Genomic DNA, 21,394 nt, shown 5'->3' with positions numbered 1-21,394 from the left:
GGCCCTGTGGATTGCAGCTGCCTATAGTGCCTCCTGTAACAGCTGCATGACAGCTACAACTCCCTGGGCTACTTCCCCATGGCCTCCTCCAAACACCTTCTTTATCCTCACCACAGGACCATCCTGCTGGTGTCTGATAATGCTTGATTGTATGATAATTCCTCAATCCTCCAGCAGCACACCCTCTCAGTCTCAGCTCCTTGTGCCTCTTGCTCCCAGCTCCTCACACACACTTCTCTCCTCTGGCTCCTCTTCTCCTGACTGGAGTGAGCTCCTTTTTAAACCAGGTGCCCTGATTAGCCTGCCTTGATTGGCTGCAGGTGTTCTAATCAATTTAGCTATCTCCACTGCCTTCTAGAAAGATCTTAATTGGCCCCAGGTGCCTTGATTAACCTGGAGCAACTGCCATTTGGTTACCACGGTGCTAGGGATTTGTTTAGCCTGGGGCTAACATACCTGTTCCTCAGTACTTTACTGTAGCCATCTGGCCTTGCCCCATCACAATAGTTAGTTGTTGGGACCTTCAGTTTCAGGCCATCATAGATTAATCACTGACTAATGAAAGTCAAACTTCTTTAGACATTTGTTGCTATTGCAGGAAAATAATTCCCAAGTGAACTAGGAAGTTCAGTGGCAGTTACTATCTGTGAAGTTAACTTGTTTTTTGCTCAGGCGAGGTAGAATGTGAGTCCAGTAAAGTTTCCAAATGCAATTTCAAAACCATGAAGCTGAAATTAAAGCAAAATGTGGTTGCTCATACCTGCTACTTACTTTTTCAAAGTCAAGAACATTGGAGGGATGCCATAGAAAGGCATATGTAGGTTTGAGGAAATGACCCTGTGTGATCTGTGGTGGAAATGGGAAGAAAACCGATCTCCAGGTACAACCAGAGCTGCCAATAAATATATTTTGTAAAGCAACAAAACAAGTACTTTTTCTGCCCTGGAAGCTGCACAGAAATCCACTGGAATGCTAGAATCACATAGATGGATGCTAAAGTGGCAAAACTTGGTTCTAAATTAGTACTAATCATGGTCCATTCCGCACAATGGTGGTAGAGTTTAGTGGTTAAAATAAAGACAAATTAAACCAAGACCATGTCCACAGTTATTTATTGTTCCAGCCAAAAGAGGAAAACTTCCCCCAATGCGTAAACTGTTTTTGGAACAGTAATTTCATAAAGATGTTTATATTTTAAAAATTTGGCACTGTAAATTTTCTAAATACATGTTTGTCTTGTGCTTTCATAATAAGCACGCTTTCATTTCCGTGCCCATGCAAGGTGCATTGAAACTGATTCAAGGGAGTTACAAAAGGACGCAAAGATAGTTCAGGAGCCAAACCAGCATTTTAGCCATTCCCAGCGGTTATCTTCTCTTCTAATATGATAGAACAATTGTATAGGTAGCAACCTGAGCATAGATAGTTAATTGTGGTCTACACATAAACAGAGAAATGAAGAAAGGGTAAAAACGTTGGCTTGATTTCAGAGAGCTTATTTCTAATATGTTTTCTTATTGATAGTCCTATGAATTGTTTGCAGTTTTTAGTTATTATTATTGAACGTTCATAAATCTTGGGTAGATTAAACTTGCTTCCAAATTTGCTAGCCAAATGGTGGTATTGTTTAGAAGCTGCGATCTATGTTGAAATTTATGCATGATTTATTTTGTAATTCAGTAAAACTTTAGACCTTTTAATAGCAGGGGACTCGAATTAGCATCACCCTTACTTTATGCTGCCCATTAGTGAAAAAGTTCCAAATGTAAAAAGCACTTCTCAGAATTAGTAGACTGTGGGCCAAATTCAGCAGTCTTTAACCGAGGAAATCTCTTATAAGCTTCATGGAAAATAGAGGTTTTAATTATATTTGACATTTCGGAATCTACTCTAAATGGAGGCCATCTTTCCGTTTGTGACTCTGGTGGATGGGAACTTCTAAACCAGGGCTCAAATGTTCAAACTTGGTTATCTAAAACTAGTTACCTAAATCTATATTTGTCCATCTATTGAATTCAATGGAAATCCAGACTTGGTTTGGGGAAAAAAATAGTGATGTTCTCTCAAGCTTTGCCTGCCAGCCAAGCTCCATGCACTTGTGATACCAAAATGAGATGTCACTCACAGCAAACTGTGCAGATCTTCATAATATTGTCTTTATTGTGTGATTTGATCACCAGTTAAGTAGTTAATAATGTATATATTTTATATTGGGCTTCCGAGTTAACACCTTACTCAGATCATGGGTAACAGTCCATATCTTTCAGAGCTATTGTTTCAGGCTGTTTTCTGACCTAGACAGACATAGTTGTATTTGTCTACAGACAGTAGATTGGCACTTTGAAGATTTTTGAGCACCTATACTTGAAATTGTTGGCCTTTATTTTAATATTAAACATGCAAGTTTGTTCCTTGATTGTTATGCTGATCATGTGTAGAATAGAATAGAAAAGCTATTTGGAAACTTGTTTAGCAAGATGGCTGCCAACAGTCTGTGTCACTGAAGAGCAAGCAGGCTGAGAGAACACACTTGAACAGAGCTGCCAGGTGAACCCACAACTGTACTTTTTACTGTGTTGAAAGAACTTTCCTGCGCTTCCAAGAAGAGTACTGATTATGTGAAGCTACTGCGATGACAGGTGACATGCCTAACAACAAAATGAATTATTGACAGGAAGCCTCTGTTCAGCTGAGGTTTATAGAGGGTTCAACAATCTTCGGGTGCTGCACAAATGGGACTGGCTCTAGAAGACCATGCCTGCCGTTGGAGTCATCTCATATCGTTTGTACCTTTTATCATGAAGGACAATAAATCACTCTCTTACCAGGCTGAGGTGGTGAAAAAACGAGGTATGAAGCCACAATATTTTTTTTGTGGAGAGTGGAGATGTTCATCTGGAGAAGAGGGGGAAGAAAGTGGTGTGGTTGTTTTTAAGGCATTCTCATTTCAGGGCTACTTAGAATTGACACTGACAATTGTTTATCCTGAGGAAATAGTATCAGATCTTGTGAGAGGGAAACATCCTGGCTCAGATTAGTAACAGTGGAGTCTGAAATTCTATGTTTCTCCACAGAACAAGTACAACATAGAAGACAGCAATATAAGTATCCCCTAGCTTCTTATCCAGTGTGCCTCAGCCATGACCTGGAGGAATGATCACTCATACTCTTTTAAACCTTGGCCTCTGTGTTACTGCTGACAAGTCTGTCAGTTGTGATGGTGTTTTTGTGATGTGAATGTTAGTCTATTAGGAACTGGAGGAAGTGTCACTCACCAGCTCATTCCAGGTAGGCCACGAGGGCCTATGATAGTGACTTTCAGTCTCTACCAGCTGGGCTCAGATTCAAACTGGTGACTAGTGAAAGCCCTTGGATCTCACTATCAATCTCATGAGGAGAGCTGGCTGGAATGTTTTGATTTTGATTAAGTTTTTGTTCTGAAGGGAGTGTGTGCATGAGTGAGAGAGAGACTGAGTCTCTCTAGCATGGTAGTTAGATCACTGCTGTGAGATTTGGGAGATCCAGGTTTCCCACATCCCAGGCCACATAGACACAGGAAAACTCAGGTTTTGATACAAACATGTACTTTTAAACACAATTCTGTTTTGTGCTAATGTTCAAAAAGATTTGTTTTGTTGCAAAATGGATTTGGTGTCCTCCTAACAGCTCTGCTTGTGAGCTATTCAGCTTCTATTACGCACATTATTAAATGTTAATTGTCATTAGAGTTATAGTAATGACTAACTAATAGATACCATAATGGCAAGGATGGGAGCAGATTAGCTTGCATTGCTACAGATATCTAGCTCCGAGAGTTTTTACGGTATATGGACTGATTAATATAGTAATGTAATAGTGCTCATTAACAGTGCTAATTAACTAGAATAGTTAATAAAGCATCATGCTAAACTTTTTCTTTAAAAATTAGAATTCCTTTGAAAAGTTCAATATTTTCATGGTCACACAATTATCTGGCAAATCAGACTGATGACTGTATAAAAAAGAGCCCCAACACTATATATATATATTTTTAAAAAAGGTTAAAAGGTTAAGATCTTCATTTACTTAGTCTTATGAAACAGAGCCCTATAAATTTCACAAGAAAATCTCTCATGGTTTTTTTTTCCTCTCAAGATTTTTCCTTTTTTAATTTGTGTGGCTAAGGTTGTTTCTTACCTGGGCAATGAGCTAAGTAAAAGTTTGACTCCTTTTACATTTATTAGAATCAACATGATCGATCTCTGAGATTTTTCTTCAGTTTATTGTAAAGCTGTTCCATGCATTTCAAGGCACAATAAGCTTGTATATAATCAATACCATAGATATTACTAGCCACTTAGTGTCAGATACAGGACAAAAATATGTTTCAGTCCTTGCCATCTAGATGGTAGCAAAAGCCAGTAATAGCAGATACATAATGATTTGTAACATGAGATTTTTTTCTTTCAAATGCCATGAGTTTTAAAGAGTAGCTATCTATTGTATCTTTTTTTAATTGCTGTCTCAGGAATGAAAAGGCAAAAGCACATTTGAATTATAAATCTTCTTCCCTGATTCCTCCGCAGTACAGAGTTCAGATCGATGGCACTATTCAGTATTTTTAAACATTGTTTTGAACATCACTGATCTAGTATATTTTTGTTGCTCTATTTATTTATAACAATTTTCTATAGTTTATAAATGTCTTAATTTACTTCGATAACATTTTTTTAAATGGCCCTGATCCAGCAAAGTATTTAAGCTCATGCATAACTTTAAGCACTTGACTTTAATGGGACTACTTACTTGCTAAAGTGCTTTGGTGCATCTGGGCCTATATGACTGTATATACATTTAAATTCAGTTTAATTCTTCCTATATTTGTCAGGGATCTTTTGTATCTAGTAAGAGCCACTTCACCTCTTAAGTAGAAAATTTTGTTTCTTCATTTTCCTATTTTTTAATCCAAAACGTTGTGTTGGTGAAATGAGCTGGGTTGACAGTTCGAGAGACTGAAGTCTTTCATTTATCCCCAGAAACAGTACAGCACAAGCAACAGGAGTACAGGTTCTCTCCCCTGCATCCTGATTCAGAGAGACCATCCCTAAGGGCAGGTCTACACTATAGCGGGGATCGACGCTCTGAGATCAATCCACCGGCGGTCAATTTAGTGGGTCTAGTAAAGACCCACCAAATCAACTGCAGATTGCTCTCCAGTCAACCCCTGTACTCTACCCCCAACAAGAAGAGTAAGGTAAGTCAATGGGAGATTTTTCGCCCCTGGACCCCCCACAGTGTAGACCCTGCGGTAACTCAACCTAAGGTATGTTGACTCCAGATACGTTATTCATGTTGCTGGAGTTGCGTAGCATAGGTTGACTTCCTGCAGTAGTGTAGACATAGCCTAAGAGGGAGAGCATAGCTCAACTTCCATGCTCATTCGATCCTTGGCCTCTTTAACAAGTGTGCAAAGAAGGGTGCATAGGCCTTCCATCAGCAAAGCACTTATGCATGTGGTTAACTGTAAGCATCTGAATACTCCCATGGGACTATAAGCACATGGTTGTAGTTAACCACATGCTTAAGTGATTTGCTGAATGGAGGCATTAATTCTGGTAGTGTTTCATTGATGTGGATGCCTCTCCTGAGACCACCAGGGTCTGGATTTTAAAAAGTAGGAGCAAACAGAAGTGCCAAGATCCTTACTTTGGCACCCAACTAAGTGGCCTGATTTTTCAAAAGGGTTCAGCACCCAGTGGTTCCCACTGAAATCACGAGGAGTTGTTGGATCTTCAGCACTTCTGAAAATTAGGCAGGTGCCTAGCTGTGGATTCAGGATCTTAACTTTTGGCTCTACTTCTGAAAATTTTCACATGAGCCTGCAATGTTGCTGGCAGATGGTAACAATTTTCATTATGGCCTGAGCCAGATTCATTCTAATGGCTTAGGGGTAAAATATTTGTATTTCCCTGACCCAACCAGGCCCTTCTGATTCAAAATTTCAAGTGAGATACTAGTGGTTTTTACTTTGACATAAGTTTACCTTGGAATCAAATTTGATTGTAGTCATATTCTTAGAGAGATCACTTATCATTCAACAGAACTATGTATAAGTATAAAATGTAAGTTTTGATAATGTATAAGTTTTTTCCCCACCTAAGAGCTTTATGTACTGTACATGTCAAATGCATCAATCAGCATAATATGCTATAATCCTTTCATCACTGGTGGTGCTTGGAAAATGGCAATCCCAATCCCTGCATCACAAGTCATTTAACATAGATCTGTCAGTGAGGACCTCAGGCCCTCATGTTTCAGCAGATCCCTGCTACAGCGGGAGGCAAGGGATGTGGAAGTGAGGACACTTACCTCAATACCACTCACCCTTGTTTTACCAGGCCCTGCGGAAGTCCAGATTGGTTCCGTTTTGACAGGCTGGATTGGGTGGGGAAGAGGTGGATGGGACCAGTAGCTCCCCATCAGTTCCTCCCATTCAAATCTGCAAATGATGCCACCACAAATAACCTCAAACAGAGGCCACAGTCACTTGAGAGGCTTCCTTTTTATGGCTTGGGAACACAGCTGAGGTGGATTTCAAGAGAGACTAGGGGAAGGGAGATACCCTTTTCTCCAGCAGATCCTATGAGAACTGCAGGTTTGGGGCTGGAATCACTGGGAGGCAAGGGAAGGAGCTGGCAATTGTGCCCATCTGACAGAATTCAAAGCAGATTACACAAGCTGAAACTCTGAATTTTGACTCTGCTGTGTGGGTTATTCTCACATTAGGGGGGAATAGGCCAGAAGTGTGGTGTGTATTTGTCAATTTGCTTAAAATAGAAAACTAATTTCACACCTGTGAGATGAAATACATACTTTTCCTGGTTTTAGAACACAGTTTGTCTTATGCTATGATAACAGTGTTACATCTACATGCTGCTACATGCCATCTGGGGAATCAACATACAGTAAATCTCTGAGAGAATCATCATAGAAGTGTAGGACTGGAAGGGATATTGAGAGGTCAGCTAGTCCAGTCCCCTGCACTCATAGCAGGACTAAGTATTATCTAGACCATCCTTGACAGGTGTTTGTCCAACCTGCTCTTAAAAATCCCCAATGATGGAGATTCCACAACCTCCCTAGGCAATTTATTCCAGTGCTTAACCACCCTGACAGTTAGGAAGTTTTTCCTAATGTCCGACCTAACCCTTCCTTGCTGCAATTTAAGCCCATTGCTTCTTGTCCTATCCTCAGAAGTTAAGAACAACAATTTTTCTCCCTCCTCCTTGTAACTTTTATGTACTTGAAAACTGTTATCATGTCCCCTCTCTGTCTTCTCTTTTCCAGACTAAACAAACCCAGTTTTTTCAATCTTCCCTCAGAGGTCATGTTTTCTAGACCTTTTAATAATTTTTGTTGCTCTTCTATGGACTTTCTCCAATTTGTCCACATCTTTCCTGAAATGTGGCACCCAGAACTGGACACAATACTCCAGTTGAGGCCTAATCAGCGCGGAGTAGAGCGGAAGAATGATTTCTCATGTCGTGCTTACAACACTTCTGCTAATGGTGAAGCAGGACTCGGTTACACTATAGTCACCCATACAAGTGATTCTGGAAATCCAGTGGAGTTTGAAGTAGGGGGTGAGAGAGAGGGAAGATGGATATATTGTTAGTGTCTACATTTTTAATGTTTAGTTTAAATTTTTGTTCAGGGGCATGAAACATTATCCTTTAAACTAAACAAGATTGATCCTTAGGCTTTCTCATTAAGAATAATTTAGCTCACAAAGTCCAAATCTGTGTCAAACAGTTCCCCCAATTGTCATTAATGTCATTCCCTTTGGAGCCCCAGAAAAATGGGTGTCCCCACGCCCCAACCCGCTTCGCCTGCCTAGCGATCCAGCCGGGGAGTGGGATCGAAGCACAGAGGGCAGGTGGGTGGGCAGAACAGGGCAAGCCCCCATTCGCTGACTCCGCTCCCCAGCTGGAATGCTGGGCAGAATGTGGCAAGCCCCCAATCCCACTCCCCAGCAGGAGCGCCAAGCGTGTGGAATGGGGCAAGCCCCTGTGCCCTGACCCCATTTCCCTGGCAGGAGCACTGTGAGAGGAGGGGGGGACTGCAGGGGGAAGGGGTGGGGAGGGACTCCTAGGCGCCCCACAAAACCCTAATCCACCCCTGCTCATAGTGAGAGTCCAGCTGTATTTTTTTTTGTTGTATATGATTTGCATCATGTTATCACAATGTCACATAGTATCAGAATTTCAGAAGGCAAACCATCTTCAAAACTGCCTGAAAGCAAAGATGTACTGAGAACAGAAAATACTGAAATACATTTTTCCATTGTATCTCATTTAGAAGTCCCCACTAGAGACAAAATAAAGGTTGTTACATCTCAGCCTCTTGAATACAGCAAGGATATTTGGAGCAAGTCTGAATTAAGACTCTATGATTTAGTGCCACCTCCTGTTTCTGCCTTTCCGGTATTATTAAAAGAAAATGGTATACTTTCTCCTAGTGAGAAATAGAAAGGGTGACTAAAATCATTGCCATGTGATCAGAAAGTCACTTCATACATACAGAAATTTCTTTTTAAAGTTATAAATAGGGTTTCCACTTTCAAATTTAAATACCACTCAGCAAAAATTTCAGACTAGATTTTGATGAAACATACACCAAAAATATCCCAAATCTTAAATTTGTGCATTGTTGAAAATTGTTTGCAGAGGGAATCTGTGATCCTTACAGATTTACCATTCCCACTATGCCTTTGAACCTGCAAACTCTTACACCTGTATGCAACTTTGCTCACACAAATTGACTTCAGTGGGATTGCTCATGTGCATAACCTTACTCACATGTTTAAGTATTTGCAGGATCAGGGCCTAGAAGTTCAACTCCCAGAGTGGCCAGCTTTGATGTAATTTAAGGAATACCATTTTTATTCCTAAAATAATAAACCAGAACTTGCCTTAAAATAAACATGGAGGGTCAGGTCCTCAGGTGGTATAAATTCATGTAGCTCCATTAAAGTCAGTACATCTGTGCCAATTTACACCAGCTGATGATCAGACCCAGAAAATGTGGGTGGGGAAAAATGAACATGAACCGGAAACCCCTGCTATACAGTAAAAAGACTGAGAGTTGCACTATAGTCATCTGGAAGGGGTCTATACAAAGAAACTGCTCTAGTTTACCTAAGCTAGAGTACCCTACCATACTCTTGCTACCTAAGTAGGCAGAATCCAGGAGTATGAAAACGCGGAAAGATTGTATATATATTTGAATATTGTCACTTGCTGATCAATTTCACAATAGATTTTAAGAAAAAGATACCTCAGTATATCAGTGAAATATTTATGCTCCTTAAATTTGATTTGCCAACAATATTACTGGGTATTGACATTTCCAAATATATTGTTTTAATAAGAGCATGAGTCAGTTATCAGGTAAGTGTATATACTGTAGTAATGAAAAACACCACTCAGTACAGTCAGCTTTGAAAATCCATTGTTAATTAACAGCATTCAATTCTTAATTGTTTTTAACAGTTCAGTTGAAATTGTTGACACAAAATACATCGTTAAACGGCTTAATCAATCATTGTAGAAAAATAGAGGTGTTTGATAGGGACATTCTAGTACAAAGTTTCTGTGAAGCTTCCCAGTTGAAAGCCTTGGAGACTTTTCATTTTTAAGCTTACGTTACAAAAATGAGATTTTTTGTAAACTTTACATTTCATACCACATGAATAGCAAAGACCATGAGAGAGAGAGAGAGACCTTCAAACTTTAAGTGCCCTAGCCACAAAAATATAACTTACCCATGCACATGCCCCACTGACATAAAGTCTATTTTTTGTACTAAAGGGCACAAAAAGGTTTGAAAGCCGCTCTTTTATTGAACATGACAAGCTCTTCTTAAACTGCAGCGGTGGATTATAGAAGGGCCCAGTAAAGTACAAGAGCAAAAAGCAGATTCATCCGAAGTTTGCTTTAAACTCATGTACTCTGCTCTAGGACTACAGGCTGACACAGACAGGCTGAGCCCCCACCCCCTGCAGGCTGTGCTTCAGTACTCTTAGCAAGTACCTTTGCTGCGGGGTTCTCCCTTATCAGACTACCTCTGATATGCGACTGCTGTTCCCCAATGAAATTTCAGAGTGACTCTTCCCTTAAAACACCTTGAGAAGCACGCATACACCCTGCTCTACTGTGTGAATTCCTTGGCTCTCAAGGGCAGCCTTAAAGACAGGGTGTGCTGTATAAACCATAGTACTGAGCAGGTTCTGACACTGTGTCAGTAAACAAAGGATACCATTGTATTTTAAAAGTGTCTGTAGCAAAACCAGTTTTATTTCGCCAAACTAAATGAAAATAAGCAACAATCTGTAACTACCTGGTGTCATCCTGGTGGAGGGGATGAAAATACATCTTTTGAACAATTGCTTAAATTGTGGAATTGTATGAGTAGCTGCTTTGTGAAAACCTGTTAGGGAAAATTTTCAGAAATAAAGCAGACACGAGGCTTAGCTGTTTTGATTGGTGTGATCCAGGTGTGCAAAGCCTCCGCCTGTAGGCAATCATAGCTGTAGGAGCCAAATCAACTCTTAACCACTCAATGAAAATAAAGGATGGGCAATTGCGTTGCAGTAAAAACAGTGTATAGATGTGAAATTAATGTGAAGGATATATCACAGTGCAAAATTTCCACCTGCCCACTAGGTTTCTCCTGAGGTTTTTTTCTTCTATTTGAATTTAAAAGCTTCTGTACAAACAAAACCCAAAATAACTTTAAATTCTTTTCAGTGTATTTTTCCTTTCCAGACTAGGCAGGTACAAAAAGAAAATTAAGGCTGCAGTTTGTTTTTCTCTTGACTGAGGGAAATGGTACTCTATATGGGCCAGAGCCAAAGCCCACTGAAGTCAAGGGGAGTCTTTTATTGGAATTAATACTATTTTATGCACACATGGTCTGATGCAACAATCCTTGCATTGAGTAATACCATACGCTGTGAGTCACCCCACACAGAGTGTATTTGAGAACTTAGGTACTACTCTATGGGCCAGATGCTCAGCTGGTGTAAATAGGCAAATCATCATAGTTCTGTTGCATCAAATCAAAATTATTTAAATCAGCTGAGGTTTTGGCCCTATATGAGTAAGGGTGGGAGGGTCCACTCACCTGAATAGAGATGTCAGGAGTGGGCTTTTATATGAGAAACCCTGATGAAAATTACCTGGGGCCATAAAGCCTTTTGGGAATTTTCAGGACCAACAAAGTGCTAATGATGTTAATGATGAATCTCATTGACTACAACTTCAGATGAAATTCAATTATTTCTTCCCAGACCGAGTAGTTAAGTGTTCTCTACTTACCTATGAATAACATTCAGAATTTTTAATGGCTTATCCTGTCTATATAGAAAACTACATAGTTTAAATCCAACGGTTTAGGGAAAAAAGAATAGCTTCCCACGGTAGTGCACTGACAGGGTCCTAGCCCAACATGAACATGCTTTTTATATTAACAGTATACCGGAGATTCTTGTGTTTTCCAAGAATCTGCCACAGTCTAATTCAGGCTGAACTGCCAAAAATAGCCAGGACTGGTTTACCCTATAATATTACAAAAGATAGAATCATTTTTGTAAACAGTTTCACAGTATATCAGTAATGTTTCAATTTCTCCCCCCTGCCCTCCCCCCTAGACTTATGGCTTTTTAGAATCAGTAAAATGATTTGGTAGGGAGACAGTGAGGTCTTCTAAATAGCTGCCAGTCTGGTACACTGAAGAAAATGTTGTGCACTAAAAGGGCCAGATATATAGGGGAGAAACTAATATACTCCAAATATTAAAACAGAAATGCCTATTCAATTTTTTGCATCCCAATATTTCTAGAATTATGTATCTAAACCTACATTAATTACACATCTATGTACATTATTTAGAAGTTCTTTACTACAGTACTTTTGTACATGCTGGGTTTATTACTAAATGTAAAGAGAAAGTAATTACATAAGGCATATATACAGTATCCTGTTGAACTGCAGCTCTTTCTGCTCACCTTGGTCTTAAAGCTGCAATGCCCATTTTCATTGGAGGCATCACATCCTGTTTATGAAACTGTCTTGAAATATATAAAAATTAGAGCCAAGGCCCATGGTATTAACAAACATTAATCACAGTCTTTCCTTTTATTATCCCAGATACTGAGTTTTGCCCTCCCACTTTTTTTTGGTTCCTTTTTAAACACACCTGTGGTCATAAACTTGTATTTGTCCAGAGGAAATATGCAAGTATTGAAAGGGCAGTGATGAGAGATTTCATTGTATATAAGGGATATTGCAGCTTTAACCCATGTCTTTGCTTATTTTATGAATCTCTTGATTTGTTTGGGCAGGTAGACATTTCAAACCTTAAATATTTCTTTTCTTGTCATCATCATAAAAAAAGGGAAGGATCAAAAAGAAAAAAGAGGTTGTGTGGTGAACCTCTGCTGGTTCAAACTTTGGATTCATTCTCTAAGTTTGCCACGTCACCATTCCTTTCGGTTTGGTCTTCGTGGTTCTTTCCCCTCTCTTCAGTTTCCAGGTCAGCATGCTGGTTTAGTTTGCTGGACACAGACCAAGTCAGGGGCAGTTCTGCTCGGCTGGCCATCTCTGCCAGTTCTTTGGCACTGTAAGACGGTGTGTTGGTCTCATATGTTTCATGAAAGCTGTTGTAGTCAACTTCATAAAATCCATCCTCCAGCGTGAGGACAGGTGTAAAACGATGACCCCACAGGATCTCACTGGTTACATAAGAACTTCGCGCTTGGCATGTCATTCCTGTAAAGAGAGAGGGAAAAAAAATTGTAATATGGACTGAGTGCCTCAGAATGATTCTTCTTGTTGTAGTTTTACATAGCCTCTTGGTTGTACGTAGCACTGTATGATAGGAGTGATATGCCAGACAAATCACAAGTTCACTGCCCCTCAACAATTAAATCTAAGCAAAAATTCACCATGTGTCATTTGCCAAACTTTACCTTTATTTTTTGTGGGTATGGTCCACAAAATTCTCACATTTATTTTTTAGTTGGACGTAGTCTTGAATTGCATCAGCAAATAATTCTCAGTCTGCAGATGAGTCACAGTCAGTTTGCTGAGACTAGTAATCGTATTTATTTTGTTCCTTGATGGAGGACTTTTGTAACTAACTCTGCCTAGATTAGCTGAAGAACTAATATAAAAACCTTTACTCTGGTTGAGCTTCCCACTGAGAGTCTCACCCAGGGACTGACTTTGTCTTTCCCAAAGGTTTGGGACACCCTTAAAGTTAAGTCACTCTGAACCTCAAACTGACAGTCTACTCCAAAACTGTAGCAAATCTCTCAAGCATACATTGTGAAAATTTGTGGCATTGGATGGAAAAGACTGGTATAAACTTCTGCCTTAACTTTTCTTCACAAGATGGCTTCCACTGGGACTTTTGCCCTTTGGAATGCTGGAAGGGGCATCAACCCTGAGGAATCCTATGGATCTTGTTAAGGAAGCTTGGGGAAAGCCAAACCAAGTTCAAACTATAGTCCAGCATGTCCTCTAGAAGAGGAAATGTCTGGCCACAGTGTAGAGATTTGCTCAGAAGAACCTACCTCAAATCAAACTGACCTGAGGAAGGCACTGTAATAAAGGATTAAGGGTAAGGAACATACCGGTTGTGGGAAGGGACAGGAAAAAGTGTAAGGAATGGGAGATTGAAGGTTACAAAAACATTTTCCCCCAAGTGGGATTATGAGGTGATGATGTAGCAGTTTCCCTTAAATTATTTCCACATTGTTTGCACAGTTTTTGAATAACAATGGTCAAACAACTAATATAATATGGCAAGAAAACATATTATAATAAATAGCAAGATCATGTAACTGAAGAACAAAAAGTGAAACTATTTAGGAGATAATCAAAGGCAATAACAAAAAAAAAGAATGTTCAGTTTGGAGATAATAAAATGCAATCATTAGGATCTCGCATTGCAACTCTGCAGCTGCTCCTGCCAGTCAAATCACTCAGGGAGTTTCAGGAAGTACATAAGCTAGTGGCTGGGTATTTTGATTATTTCCAGGGATATACAAATTGCCTTAGATGAAATAATATTGCCCCTACCCCGTTTGAGCCTTTTCTCCAAGCTCAAGCAGAATCGTTGCTGAGGTCTGAAAACATTTAGCTGACCTCTGTACTTTATCATTACTTTTTATTGTCGCTTATATTGGTTGCCAGTAAAAAGACATTTACCGACACTTGCCACAGTGGTACTTCTGCAGCATTCCCCGTACTTAGAATTGCAAGTAGTTGCAGCATCTCTGCTGCTACAGCATGGTGGTAACTGTTGGTGAAGGCTTTCTCATCATGATTGCCAAACCTGTGGTACCCTTCCCTTTTTGTCAGGAGCAGCAACAGAGGTGCCGAAATATCACGAGAGGTTGGTTTCAGTGTTTGCTACCCAACAAGAAGAAGAGGGATCCTAGAAATCTTACAAGAGATTCTGTTCTAGAGAGATTTCTATTGCAATTTCAGTCTAAAGAGGGTCTACTACTTTTTGATAGTTTTGCGGTAAGCATCAAACCATTTGCTCATTTGAACTGAACCTCCAGGTATTTGAAGAATCACTGTCATTCATCCGCTCAAACGTCATTAAGACTTCTCTGTGAAATGAAGGGCAAAGTGTGGAGATATGTATTTTTCAATTTGTCTATTATCCAGTGAGTGAAACATAGACCTCCCCTGTTCAGCCAAGTGAGGGGAAAAAAAGAAGGAAGGTTTTTTTTTTTGGTCATGGTGTGGGATGTTCTTATGAATGAAAATGAGGTTGCTTCATCTAGGTTGCCTAGGACCTTCATAGAGAAGTGAAGACCTGAAAACCAGAGACAGGGTGAATGAGCAGGGAAACTGATAAACTGATATTCTTTAGGGTTTATCTGCTACTTTTCACTCAATCTCTTGAGTTTCTGAACTGTGTTTCTGGTCCTTCAGAAGTATGAGCTCTCGGAGATTCTGGGTCAAATTTTGAAAGCAGGGTAAAAATTAATCCACAAAAATGTCTGCAAACAAAAGAACCTGCTTAAATGAAAATGGCCAATTTTTATGAAAAAAAGAAATGGAGAAGTTATACGTGCAGATACCCCCTTTATATATGCAAATCTTGAGTTTTTTCAGGCAAACATGCATTTTTGTGGTCTACACAACTTTGAATATGTGGCCCTGTAGTAGGGTGACCATATTTTCCAAAGGGAAAATGGGACACCACATGTGGCTGGTCTGAGACACTCACCCAAGTCCTGCCTCCCGCCCCCCACAAGGCTGTTGCTGGTTGCTCCAGCCCTGCCCCTGACCCCCAGGCTGTTTCTGGTCGCTCCAACCCTGCCTCCCCTTCCTGTGCTGGGCTGGCATCACCACTCTCTCCCCCCATGTTCCTCAGCACCACACCCCACTTTTTTGACAACTGGCAAGAGCAAATGGGACAAATGCCCATTTTGGGGGGGGGGAAAGGGACGGCTGGGACAGGGTTTAAAAAAGGGACTGTCTCAACCAAAATGGGACATATGACCACCCTACGCTGTAGCATTTAATGTATCTAAACTGATCTCTATTGGTGTTTAAACTATGATATTTGACTGTTTACTGACATTAGTTTCAAATCATGAGCTAGCAAGTGAGGCAGCAAGATTATGCCACTACTACTTCTGCTTCACAACATTACCATCTTGGGCCCTGACCCTGCAATGAGCTCTGCACTGGCAGATCCCCAATGCCTACATAGAGCCTCACTGACTTCCATTAGGCTCTGAATGGGTTAAGCCTTGGGTTTTACACTGATAGCAACACAAGTTTCAGCTGGAAATGCTGCTCTGCACTTTCCGACCCTAAACTGCTTTTAGTGTATCTGGCTACCAGGGTCTGCCCCAATGACAGCTGTGCTTTTCAGTGGTAGGCAATTCTTGTATATGGTTTGCAAAACGTTTAAGGGCCCTTTGGTGTGAAGAGTGCAAGTTATTAATAGTAAAATGTGTGGTGACTAGCAGACTCTCTATTCGTGATAGGATACAGAAACAAGAGGGGGAAAGCATGTGTACTTGGCTTCATCAGCTATGCAGATCAGATGAACCAGGCTGACTGTGATGAGTAATTCTGTTGTTCTGTTTACACATTGTGGAGTGACCGCCGAATTGGAAAGGTAACAAAGACCTAATATAAGGAAATGAAATAAAATAAACAAATACAGTTGCATAACTGAAGAACCAAAATCTGCAGCTATCTACAGAAAACACTAGTGGGCAAAGATAGAGTTGAATGATTTAAAGTGTTCTGCTCATAAAAGCATGTGGAACAAAGGTGGAGCTGATTGGGGGATGGCCATAGGAGGAGAGTTACTCTTGCTTTCCTCGGTATACAATGTATTTAACTGATCTGTTCGATGATAATTTTCCTGGTGTCATCGTCTATCTTAGACCACTGCTTAATGAGCTACAGTATCATTCTCAGACTTGCTCTTGAATCCCCCCTCTTTCCCATGTTTTCATCTTAGGGCAAGTCTACACTACAGTGCTACATTAGCATAACTGCTCCGGTGCCGCTGCGTCACTGTAATGTGTCTGGTGAAGATGTGCTACGCCGACGGGAGAGAGTTCTCCCAATGGAATGATTTACTCCACCTCGGTGAGAAGTGCTGGTGTGGAAAGGGTGAAACTTGCGTGACTTGGGGGTGTGTGTGTGTGTGTGTGCACACTTTCACACCTTTAAGCAATGTAAGTTAGATCAACTTAAGCGGTAGTGTAGACCTGCCTGTAGTTGGCCTGATGTGTCCACTCACATTAGGTGTCTATGGATATGGGTTCAAAGCATAGCAATCTTCTCATGTACAGCAAATGTCATTCTGGAATGTATTAGCAGGAGTGTTGTAAGCAAGACACAAGAAATAATTTTCCCCCTCTACTCCTCACCGATAAAGCCTCAGCTGGAGTATTGTGTTCAGTTCGGGGTGCCACATTTCAGGAAAGATATGGACAAATGGGAGAAAGTCCATAGAAGAGCAACGAAAATAATGAAAGGTCTAGAAAACATGACCTATGAGGGAAGATTGAAAAAATTGAGTTTGTTTAGTCTGGAGAAGAGAAGACTGAGGGGGGACATGATACCAATTTTCAAGTACATAAAAGGTTGTTACAAGGAGGGAGGTGAAAAATTGTTTTCCTTAACCTCTGAGGATAGGAGAAGAAGCAATGGGCTTAAATTGCAGCAAAAACCTCCATCAGGAGTTGGAGATCATCTGTGTATTCTTGGTAGGAACTGGAACATAGGCAGTCTGGCCTAATGGGCAGAGAAGGTGTCAGGTCTAGTGGGCAGAACAGGCATACAGGTTGGGGAATGGAAGATGAAGTCAGAGCCAGAGTCAACTGCCAAATACCGGAACCAAGGGGTTGTCAGACTCAGGACCAGGAATCGATGCTGAGGACTGGAGTTGGGAATAAATACGAATGCCAGAGCCCAGGGTTGAGCCAGAATCAGAAGTCAGAGCTGGGGTCAGATACCAAGTGCCAGGGTCAAGGGTCGAGCCAGAGGTTTGGAGTCAGGATTGGTAGCCGATGGTCAGGAGCAAGGTGAAAGAGCAGGAACCGGAGAGAGGCAAGGAGTCGGCATGGAGAAGGAGCAAGGTACAAGCTAGGAGTGAGGAGCCGGAATCAGGAACAGGGCTGGATCAGGATTGCAGGAGGCAGCCAAGAGTATGGTCTGATGTGGCGGCGGCAGCAGCAGGAAGTCTGCGCAATTGCTCGGACAGTCCACCTGGGTAATTTCCATGCTTAAGTAGCAGGTATAAGCCAATCAGCTAACTGCAGGCCTTGGGTGCTCCAACAGAACTTCATGTGGGACCTGACTTTTCAGGTTTAGCGAGATGCTGCTTCACCTATCTCCCCGGTGGCAACAAGGGTGAATGAGAAATCCAGGTCCCCTACAGCCCCTGGCTCTACCCCTGTACCCTCAATCCGTACAGTTCTTCCCCTTCTCTAGTGCTCTGTCCACATCTGGATTTTTTTTCTGCTTCTCCTTCTCCCTTGGGTGAGATGACCATTTTCTACAAGGGGAGAGAATTTTCTTCTGTGGGGAAGCAGCCAAGGGAAAATAGTTGTGATGTTTGGAGGATTTTTGCATTTTGTCCATCATAAGGATGGGGGTGGAGCTGTTGTAGAATCTGCAGCTGATGTATTCATCCTCCTCAGCTCGTAGCATTATTCTCCTTTGGCTGCATAGTGCTGTAGTCTCGGCCATCCAATGATATGTCTGGAATAATATGGAGGCCCACGTGTGGCCATTTGAGGGCAAATTTTCAAAGGGTAAAGGCCTGTTTGTACTCAGCCAAAAATACAAGACAACATTTATGAATGCAATTTTGCACACAGACCTATTCTTGAAGAAGTATCCCAGAACAGCAGCGAGGAAACACTTGCCGTGTCAGCTACACACACACTCACTTTTGTTATCCATTAGTTGCAATTTACGAAACACATGTAAATATTGCTGTCTTGGACAGGTCACTTCACCTCTCTGTGCCTAAAATGGAGAGAATCCTGATCCACCCCACCGGGGTCCTGAGACTGTTAATTAATGTTTGTAATGCTCTATGGTGGTCCCATTTATTTTAGAGGGGCAGCACCATGAACAAAGGCTCCTTTGGTCTGAAGAGCTGTGGCTGGCTCAGTGGCACATATGTGGCATAGGGACAGTACTCCTCTCTGACTCCCTCTCCTCTGATATCCTCCTACACTTGCCATGTTAAGAATCCAGGAAATTACATACCTCTCAAAAGAGGTTTTGTTAATAAAGTTGGTTAAAATCCCTCACTACACAGACTCTTAGAATCAGGGAATGGCAGACCTTTGAACCATACCTTAATGCCCCCACAGCACTGTCCTACAGCCTGTGATAAACTCCACATCTTCACCCCCTCCCCCAAGTGTAGAGCAGGCCTGTGTTGTGTTTACCTGTTAGGGAGATTAATGTCATCACTCCTTGGGTTAATTTGCTTTCCTTTTTGTATTGTGCTCATCTGCTCCTTCAGCATCCCATTTGCATTCTTCATTGACATTTGTTCAATAGAAAACCCCTGTATGCTCCGTGACTAGGGTGACCAGAAGCAAAGGGAAAAATCGGGACAGGGGATGGGCAGTAATAGGAACCTATATAAGAAAAAGACCCCAAAATTGGGACTGTCCCTATGAAATCAGGACATCTGGTCACCCTATCTGTGACAGACCCAGACCGGTTGGGTGCAGGAGTTTGGTAGAAGGAAAACATACTGGACACTGGATGAATAGTTTTCTGTTCCCTGAGTGACCAGGGCAGGGGCTGCCCGAGAGCAGTCAGGAAGGTGCTAGAAGCAGTGAAGTCAGGCAGACTCCATAAGACACCTGGAACCAATTAAGAACTGATTAGAAGCAATCAAGGGAAACAGGCTAATCAGATCACCTGAAGCCCATTTAGAACCGGCTGGGACTAGTTTAAAAAGAAGCTCCTCAGAGAGGCCGGCTGGTAGGAGCTGGGAGTAAGAAGATGTGTTGTGGGAAGACTGGGAGAAAGAAGGTGCTCAGTGAAAGATCCGGGAGGACAAGCATGGTCAGGTACCAAGGTGGGGCTAGGAGGATCCGTTTGGGGAAGTAGCCCAGGGAAGGGCTATAGCTCCGGTTGTATAGGAAAACTACCTGTTGCTGGTGCCATTAGGGTCCCTCTGGAACCCAGAGAAGAGGGCTGGCCCGGGTTTCCCACAACCCTCCCCACATCTCTGCAGAAACGCTCCCTGAGTAGGAAGACGGGGACTAAAGAGGGCTCTTACACCAAACCCATTGATTGGCTGATGATGGAGGATCAGTAAGCTGCAACCCTTGCCTCTAGGAGGGGAGAGAGGCTACACTGAGCGTCACAGCAAACCTCTGAGGCAAGCCCTAACTGCCTCGAAGCGCAGGACCTCCCGAGGCAAAGCTGGAGCTCTGCTACAGCTCATATAAAGTAAGTAATATGCCCTCTAAAATACACTGAAGAAATACTATTGCATTTTAAGTACTCTCCTTTTCCCCCTGCTCTTTCTTTATGGTCATTCTTAATGCAAGTGCGATCTTTTGCCCCAGATGCCAAGATCTGAACTAGCTAAAACGAATGTGACATTCACAGAAGCATGACGTTCATCAGCAAACTAACAATCACAATACAGAAGAGCTGGTGTAAGCTGTTAGGAAATTATTTTGAAAAGTTGTCTGAGACAGGCTGCTGTGATTGTATAATCTACATTTTTGTGGGCCATATGCTACTTTTGCTTCGCAAACACCAAGGGGATTTATGCATGTGGATTGAGGGCTTAGAAAGTGTTCCCAGTTGCTGAACTATAATAGTTTGAGAATGTGCTACCTCCCAAACCAAGCCAAGTGAAAATGTTTTTATAAAGCTTTTCGATAAACATCAGTCTTATTAACAAATGAGACATTATTTTGTGCCCAGTTGGAGTATCTTGTACATACTTAAACATGATAGACATATGGTTAGCACTTTACAATTTTTTATTATTTGTAAAATTCATCAAAGCAACATGGCTTATAAATCATGTCCTCCATTCAGCAAAGTAACTATATATTATGAATCAAGTTTTACTCTGTCACACTGCGGTGCTACTATATAGCATGTGTGTTTAATATTGTTACCCCTTTATCAAGCAAGAACAGATTTTGGGGTTCTCTGGGTTGGCTTCTTGGAAGCAGAAATTGGTGACATGGAATCTGGGTACTTTCTTAATGTAATTTATTTATTTATGAAATGTGCATGGGTCCTGTGTCCTTGAAGGGAGACAACTCCCTTTTTACAGACCCCTCTATAGAGATATTGCTGCCTTGGGACTCTGTGTTTCTCTAGGGTCTCACAACTCTAAATTACTTCATTTTCTCTTTCACCCTAAGTTTACATCTGGGAAGCTCCTCTACCTCAAAGCCTCTCATCTGGGACCACATGGTTAAAAATGAGTCTGGGTATCAACCCACCTTTTGAAAGTAGCTACTTTGCAATATAAAAATAACCCTGAGACCTTTAACTGCCAGACAAAGGAACGTGCTCTAACCCACATTGTTTCGATAATACGTGGGTGAGTATTTATATGTTAATGACCCCCAATGGACAAGCCACTAGCACCTTTTGGCATATCCATATATCTGTAAGTATGTGGATATGTTTATAATGTAAACTGTAAAGTAAAAATCATGCTATGTATAAAATCTGTGGGTCTGACTTTTCAGAGGCTGAGCATCTGTAGCTCCTATTGACTTCAAATGGAATTGTGACTGTTCAGCAATCAGGCCCTGTATCTATATCTGTATCCCTTCATATACAGATACAATTATTCT

The 21,394-nt window shown here is 41.3% G+C and overlaps 1 protein-coding gene and 1 long non-coding RNA gene across 6 annotated transcripts in view; one reads left to right on the top strand and one right to left on the bottom strand.

Annotated features, from left to right (window-relative positions):
- Positions 1–12,408: 12,408 nt before the first annotated feature.
- Positions 12,409–21,394, bottom strand: part of KCNJ6 (potassium inwardly rectifying channel subfamily J member 6) — a 230,332-nt gene continuing 221,346 nt past the window's right edge. Inside the window, exon 4 of the mRNA XM_039489842.1 lies at positions 12,409–12,809. Within this exon, the coding sequence (XP_039345776.1) occupies positions 12,484–12,809 (326 nt within the window). The 3' untranslated portion in view covers positions 12,409–12,483. The remainder of the gene's footprint in view (positions 12,810–21,394) is intronic.
- Positions 19,548–21,394, top strand: part of LOC120372601 — a 31,862-nt gene continuing 30,015 nt past the window's right edge. For 4 of the 5 annotated variants that reach the window (XR_005585069.1, XR_005585071.1, XR_005585072.1 and 1 more), the window contains exons 1-2: positions 19,548–19,630; positions 19,902–20,015. This is a non-coding gene — a long non-coding RNA (uncharacterized LOC120372601). Of the gene's footprint in view, positions 19,631–19,901; positions 20,016–20,953; positions 21,174–21,394 lie in introns of those variants that run through there. The other variant, XR_005585074.1, reaches the window with a different exon arrangement.

The sequence above is a fragment of the Mauremys reevesii genome, linkage group 1 (genome assembly GCF_016161935.1).
Source record: "Mauremys reevesii isolate NIE-2019 linkage group 1, ASM1616193v1, whole genome shotgun sequence".
Classification (NCBI taxonomy): domain Eukaryota; kingdom Metazoa; phylum Chordata; order Testudines; family Geoemydidae; genus Mauremys; species Mauremys reevesii.
This window is presented reverse-complemented; position numbering and strand designations above follow the sequence as displayed.